Source organism: Alligator sinensis, unplaced genomic scaffold (assembly GCF_000455745.1).
Source record: "Alligator sinensis unplaced genomic scaffold, ASM45574v1 scaffold1283_1, whole genome shotgun sequence".
NCBI lineage: Eukaryota > Metazoa > Chordata > Crocodylia > Alligatoridae > Alligator > Alligator sinensis.
The window spans coordinates 592,015-599,137 of record NW_005842091.1 but is presented as its reverse complement, the minus strand read 5'-3'; the positions used below and the strand labels follow the sequence as shown (position 1 = coordinate 599,137).

The following is a 7,123-nucleotide window of genomic DNA, read 5'->3' as shown; positions in this document are numbered from 1 at the left end:
TTCCTGATGCAGGGCAAGCATCTTGCAAATGAGTTACTGGAGAAGTTCAGCCTCAGCACAAAGTGGCCGTTCTTTGTGTTTAAATTGCAACAAGGGAGATTTAGGGTAGACATCAGAAAGGCTGTTTAGCTGTAAGGGGAATTAAGCACTGGGATGGATTACCTAGGAGAGGTTCTGAAATCTCTGTTGGCTTTCAAGAGCAAGCTAGACCGAGACCTGATAGGGATGGTTTATGTATTGGGGGTCCTGCCTTGGTCAGGAAGAAGGATCAGATGAACTATTGAGGTCCCTTCCAGCCTTGCTTGCATCTGATCCTGTTGCCCCCAAATCTTCTCATTATAACACAAAACCAAAAGGCAGTAAAAAGCTAAAATTGCTCCTGAAACCCAGGGCAAACTGCTGGCTTCATCATAGCCAGACAATGCTCCGTGGGTTTCAGTCAGCCGCAGGGGGCAGGGACCTGGGGCCTGCAGGACTTCTAGAAAGTGTGAACTATCTGTGTGCCTGGAACAGCTTGCCGCAGATACAGAAGCATCAGGAAAACCTAACTGAGAGTGAGAAACACTTAAAATGACAAGCCAGCCCATTTCAAGAGGGCTGTACCAGCAACTGGGATTGCTTGAACCTGTTTAGGTTTAAAAAAAAATCTGAATGAGCACTGTCCCCTTAAGAAGGGACCAACACAATACTAGTGAACATGTACACGAGGCTTTGCATCGTCAGGGCTCTACAGACCTCTCCCGCAAGCTGTCGGGGCTTGCCCAGGCTTGGCATGAAACCCAGCCCAGTGCTGGGTCTCTGCTGGCGGGGACGCTTTGTAGCACGGGCATCGCAAAGAAGTCTGCGGGCCGCACCTCCAGAGTGCATTACGCTGGGCTCCTTTTGCACAGACCAGAGAGAGTGCTGTGGTTTTTAATGGGGTTCATGGAGAAGGGCTGTGACCTCCTCCTGCTTTCTGGTCTCTCCCAGGTTTTGCCACCAGCTGGACTTCTCCACCAGCGGTGCGCTCTGTGTAGCCCTCAACAAGGCGGCGGCTGGGAGCGCCTACAAGTGCTTTAAGGAGCAGATGGTGACCAAGGCATACCTCGCCCTGGTAAGCATACCCTCTTTGTCGTATGCTCACCCATAGCCATAGCATCCTCCCTGGGCTTTAACTGGATCCTGTCCTTTCAAGGGTGATGTTATGGTCCAGAGGACTTAGGCCTATTGTTAGTTCTCCACCCTATTGACTGTGAGGGGTGCCATGTGGGATGGGGAGCATGCGTCTGGTTCACAGCTCTTCAGCCACAGCCTGGAGGATGAAGGGCTTGAAGTCAACCAGAAGGTCCAGCTAACTCTGATGCAGCAGACAGGATTTTCACACTTGGCTCTTTCCACTTCCTGACGCTTTGTGGGGGCCAGATTTCTCTGAGCCTTCCTCCTAGGAGCTTGGGAAGCTCTCTGCTGAGAGCATTTCTGGACTAAGGGTACTGGGAGGAAGAAGCTAATGCAGTGGTTAGTGCTGGTTCTTGCAGGTCAGAGCATGGTCAAGCTGAACACTGGGCCCTGAGGCAATGGCTCGCTGTGCACCAGCTCAGGTGCACTGGAGAGTGAAAATGGTTGTGCTTTCTTTTTGCAACTCTGCCATGATTTGCTCTGCTCACAGAAAAGCCTAGAGACCTCATCCATCTCCCAGTCTCTCACCACCATCCTGAGCACAGAGGAGAACATATCTCAGCCATCACCTTGGCTCTCTAGTCACACATCTGAGTGGGCTCAGAGCCATAAACTCAGCCAGATCTGTTGCACATGAAGGAAGGAGCTATCAAAAAGACAGGCCCTGCACACTCAGCTATAAGGCTCCAGATCAGGATGGCTCCCTGTGACCTGTCTGCATGCATCTCCTGTCCCAGGGCTGCCTGTGCCCAGGAGACGCATCATCTGCTCCATGAGTTGGAGTTTTTAATCTCTGACTGATAAATGCAGTTGGGGCTGTTTCTCAGGCAGGATAAATATACCCCAAGTCTCTTGTGTTCGGCCTTTGCTGCTGAATATAGCAGGATGCCCTCTTCTTCATGGTTGGGACAAATGCATGTCATTTCCCATTCTTCCACGTGTGGGTTTAAACATGTGGGAGAAGTGGGCTGCAAACGAGATCTGCTCTAGGGCTACTCTCTAAGGAAGGTTTCCATGCCGTGGCTTTCCCCAGCTGAGCACAGAAATCCTTCCTGCTAGCTAATGCAATCCCCTTGTTTTCAGTGGGGGCTTGTGCACATGAGCCAGGGGGCCATATTCAATTCACAGCCAATTAATTCACAGCTTCAAGATATTAATTCACAGCTGCAAGCAGCTCCACTTGCAGACAAATTATGTTTATTCCCACAACACGCTCCATCCCGCAGGAGGAAACGAGCACACGTGAAGTTAGCATGGCTTGGTGTCATCTCTCAGACAGAACCAATTTGTCTCGCGGCCAAAAAGCTGTTGCCGTGCAGCTGATTCAAGGAGCGGCAATGCTAGTTTCCTTGGTCCTAGATGTAGTGCTTGAGATGCTGGAGTTAGTTACCGATGTCCCTGTTGGCAAGCAGTGCTTCTTGGAGGCTGGGCTTTCCTTGTGTGAGCCACGTAGACAAAAGGTGTCATATTAATGGTGTAATTGGGCTTCCTTCGAAGTTGGCAACAGGTGCCGAGACACAGATCCTAAAACAGACATTAGCTATTGTCAGAGGGGCTCTGCATAGAGACCCTTGCCAATGTGGGATCAGGGCTTGCAATTGTAAGTCCTTTGGTGCTCAGGCCATACTGCCTTAAATGAGAGTGCAATTTCTGTAGTAAGCCCCCATCTTTGTGGAGGAGAGGGGATGGCCAGGATGAAGAAATAGCAGGGGAAAAATTGGGGGTGTTGTTCATTGCAGGCATAAAGTCATACCCAGCGATCTGTTTTAATAGCCACCCCATTTTTCAGTGCCTGATGGAGAATTACACACATCCTTGGTGGTCCATTAACTCACTGTATCGCAGCGTGACTTTTAAACTCATCTTCCTGCTACGGGGTAGAACATCTACATGTATTAAATTACGACGTGCGGCTGGGTTTTGTTTTATTTTGAGTGACCTGGAGGGGTTTATGGCTGACTCTTGGAGGTTAGCGTGTCCCCTGATCTGATGCTGTCTTCTCTGCACCGCAGGTCAGGGGCCATGTGAGTGAAAGCAGGGTGACGATCCGTTACGCCATAGGGAAGAACACGACAGAAGGCCTGACCCACATGATGTGCATCGAAGGGACGATGGGTGAGCCGCAGTCAGCCATCTCCTGGGTCCTTTCCTTACCCTGCCCTGCCAGACTGGAAGCTATCATCAAAATAACTGAATTTCTGTCCTCTCTCTCATTCCAGGCTGTGAAAACCCGAAGCCTTGCCAGTCCGAGCTCGTTGTTCTCGAGCATGGGACGTACAGCGGTGACCCAGTGACCAAAGTGCTGCTGCAGCCCCTGACAGGTAGGAGCCAGAGGCCTGGAGCAACCTTAGCCTGGACCTAGGTTGTGAAATCTTATGTGAAGGGAAGCCCTCTATCCACGGCGTAGGACAAAGGGAGCTTGTTGTGTTGGATGGAGCCCAGGAATCGAGTGAGAGCACACCTGGCTCTTCTTAAGATAATCACTTCTTTGGAAAGTTAACGGGACTGGTATCCAGATCATGCAATGGGACTGCAAAAATGTATTCCCCCCTGGGGACGGGCTGGACCCCAGGATCTGTTGAGTTCTTAGTGGGTGTTCAGTTTCCCATGTCTTTCATTTCCCCCAATCCTCCCCAGGTTATAGTCATAGACAGACAGCTCTTAATGACTTGTATATATCAACAATTAGATTTGATGTATTTTAATGAAAAGGGTTGATCATGAAGGCTCCCCTCCCCCTCCAGCTAGGTGAAGAAATTATATGGAGCTTCCCCATTCACTGTTGAATAGCCATTTAACTAGGCCAGGGTTATCAGTTTATCAGTTATCAGGTTATCCGTTATCAGGTTATCAGTTAGGTTTCGACTCTTGACAGTGAGTGCCATTCCTTAGGGTAATGGGTTTCAATTACTCTGTGTCACAGTGGTCAAACTCTTGGTGCTTTCCTGTTTAAATCAACAGAACGATGCGATCTGGCCTTGCAAGCCTGGCATTGTACAAGGTCACCCAGAGTTGCCTCTGGTTTCAGTTACACATTTACAGCAATGACATACAGTCCCTCTCTTTCTATAACGAGGGGCATAGATAAGAGGAAGCACTTATGCCAGGGTCTTTAATGTGTTTCTTATATAGAGCCGTTCTGCTGACTGCCACTGACAGCCAGGCCAGGTAGGTCTCATGGCTCCAACTCAAAAGGAAAGTCTTTGTGGGGCAAGCTGGAGGGAAGTAGAGAGACCTACACTAGACGGATCATGGGATCAGACTTTCCTTTTGTGGCTCGGGCCCTTAGCTGCACTTCGGGTCTGCACCAGGAGCATGAGCTCACTGGGAGCTAGGAAATGATGAAAGCCAAACTGGTGACAAACTAGGGCTTCCAAAGGTCCTAGAAGGCCCTGCATAAGGAGCCCTCAAATATTAGTTTTTGCAACCAGCCTGCTTTATACCCTCGTTCCCCTTTTCCCCTTAGGGCGGACGCACCAGCTCCGGGTTCACTGCAGTGCCATCGGACACGCCATCGTGGGAGACTTCACCTACAGCTTCAAGAAGGACAGCAACCCGTACAGAATGATGCTACACGCCTACTACCTGCGCATCCCCACCAAGCAGGAGCTCATTGAGGTCTGCGCGCCCGACCCCTTCGTCACCGCCATGGACAGCCATTGGGTCCCTCACCGCACCGTGCACCAGCTGGACGAGGTGATCCAGGAACTGAAGGACAAGGCCAGCCAGGCAGGGGACGAGGAGGGGAGCCAGGAAGCCGTGCTGAGGGATGGAGGAGAGGAGAGGCTGAGCCCAGCCCAGAGTCCAGAGACAGAGGAGCAGCAAGCCAAGTGCGAGCAGTGGCTGGCAGAGTGGGCGCTGGAATGAGAGCTGCCCTTGCTGATGCCTTGCAAACCCACACCTCCATTTTTAATCCCTGCAGGCCCTGCCCAACCCCGCTGTCCCCCCAGAACCCAGCGCTGCCGCCACATTTGCACTTTCCTAGGCTGTGTTTTCGTAGCCTGAATCTTCCACGGATTCAAGTCTGGGACTGAACTCTGATGCATTTGAGCACCCGCAAGGATTTCTTTCCAATGCATCGGCCCAACCCCTGCCTCTGCCTGCACCTTCCGTAGTCGGTGCCAAAGCCACGTGGTTTCACCCTCGCGTGTCAGAAAATCGGTAGGACCCCCTTCCTATAGCAGTCTTCGTTAGCATCAGCTGTTAGGTGGGCCTCAGCAAACCTGATGCTGTGACCCATCTAGTGCAGGAAGTGAGGGAGGTTCCCCCAGACCCTCAGTCCTGGAAGGAGGCTGAGATGCAGCCTAGCTCAAGAGCATCCCTGATTGGGAGCGGGGTAAAACTGTCTGGTAGGACCTGCTTTGCTTTCCCACTTCCCCCTGCCCCTCGTTCCCAGCTCTTGAGGAATCACCTGGGCACTGTGTCCCATTGACTCTGATGATCGTCCAGTGCAGGGGATGAAGAAGTGGCACTCGCTGTGTTTCCTGAATAAGGGTGAAGGGATGTGACAGCCAAGGGCTTTGTTACAGGGTCATGAGGTGTTAAAACCGAGCTGCTTGCAGGGCCCCTCCAAGGGAACGGCGCACTCGGAGCACTTGGCCTTGCTGTTTTCCTTGCTGCATTTTGTCCGCTTGTCACTTTAAAAGGTTTTATGGAAAACTGAGTTAATGAACACTGAGGGATTTTACATTTTTTAGAGAAGTTTGACAAGGAACGCAGCCTTGTGGTGATTCTGCAATGCCGTCGGTCTCAAGCCTTTCTACATTTCTAGCCTGTTTTGCCCCTAGCAGGTTAACAACGTCCAAGATCCCAAAGCTTTTCTCTCTTGAAAGAGCTGTTTTATTACCCCCTCTTCTATCCATCCTTTTCTAACTCTGGTTTTTAGTTTTTGACGGCATTCCAGGTAATTCTTAGCTGAACATAACCCTGAAGTGAATTAAAAGCAGTCAGCGTATCCTACTGCCTGGAGCCCCCTTCGACAGGGCGCTGCATGTCTTTCATCACTAGATGGTGCCCTGGCAGCTCTTGTGATCACACCAGCTTTGGACGGCAGCGGTGGGACCCGAGGAAGCCACACAACCTAAAGGGATGTGAAGGAGCAGATGCAAACCGGGATAGAAAGGAAGATCCGGCTGGGAGCTGGAATTCAGCAAGAATCAAGGAAGCCTTTGTGGGAACTTCTTTGCTTTGTGAAGCTGTTTCACTCCTTTAAGGCTGTCTGGCCCATTCAAGTCTTCATCCTGCCCGGCTGTTGTTTTAAATAACAGGATGACAAAGTTTTAATGGCGTTGAGCACTGCAGTTTGTAGGTTTTTGGGACCATAGACTGTGGCAGCACATGCAGCCCTGTTGTGACTCGGCTCTCTTAGGTATTTTCATAGCAAAGCTCCCTGTACCATACCAGGGACTGAGCAGCTGCATCAGCGCATGCCTTTAGTGCCCCTTAATCCCCAGGCTGTTGTGCATCTAATGCGATGCATGCTCCCATGCTTGAGAAAATCCACCTCTAGCCTCCGATGACTGATGAGAAACCCCCCCGTGGTTCTGCCTGGCTTGCTTTGGCTGCAAGCTTGTATGTCTGCCCCTCTGCGTGAGTTGAGGTCACGTGTTTACATGGGTGCATCTTCAAAGATGGTCTCGCTGGAGCGTGTAGCAGGCAGGGATGCTTGTTCTAGGCACAGCTGTTTGTGCGTCTCTTGGTTTCTGTTGCACTCAGACCAACACATGCCCCTTGAGAGGGAGATGAGCAGGCTGGGGGGTGGATGGAAACAATACACGTGTGTTCCTGCAGTGTCCAGTCTGCAGTAGGCTATGGACTAGTCCTTGAGATAGTAGCTCATCGTTGGAGCTCCTGATACATAGATGGGAGTCTCCTGTTTGCTGCTTAATGTTCAGCACTTGGTGTATGTGTCCCATGGGCTAAAGGCCTGATAAAACCAGAGGGATCATTGCTTTTGCAGGAGTTTTCC

The 7,123-nt window shown here is 51.0% G+C and overlaps 1 protein-coding gene across 2 annotated transcripts in view; it reads left to right on the top strand.

Moving 5' to 3' along the window:
• Positions 1-7,117, top strand: part of RPUSD1 (RNA pseudouridylate synthase domain containing 1) — a 10,640-nt gene extending 3,523 nt beyond the window's left edge. Inside the window, exons 3-6 of one of the 2 annotated variants that reach the window (XM_006024017.3) lie at positions 970-1,093; positions 3,168-3,270; positions 3,375-3,476; positions 4,622-7,117. In XM_006024017.3, coding sequence (XP_006024079.1) covers positions 970-1,093; positions 3,168-3,270; positions 3,375-3,476; positions 4,622-5,022 — 730 coding nt within the window. In that variant the 3' untranslated portion in view covers positions 5,023-7,117. The remainder of the gene's footprint in view (positions 1-969; positions 1,094-3,167; positions 3,271-3,374; positions 3,477-4,621) is intronic. The other variant, XM_025204656.1, reaches the window with a different exon arrangement.
• Positions 7,118-7,123: the final 6 nt, after the last annotated feature.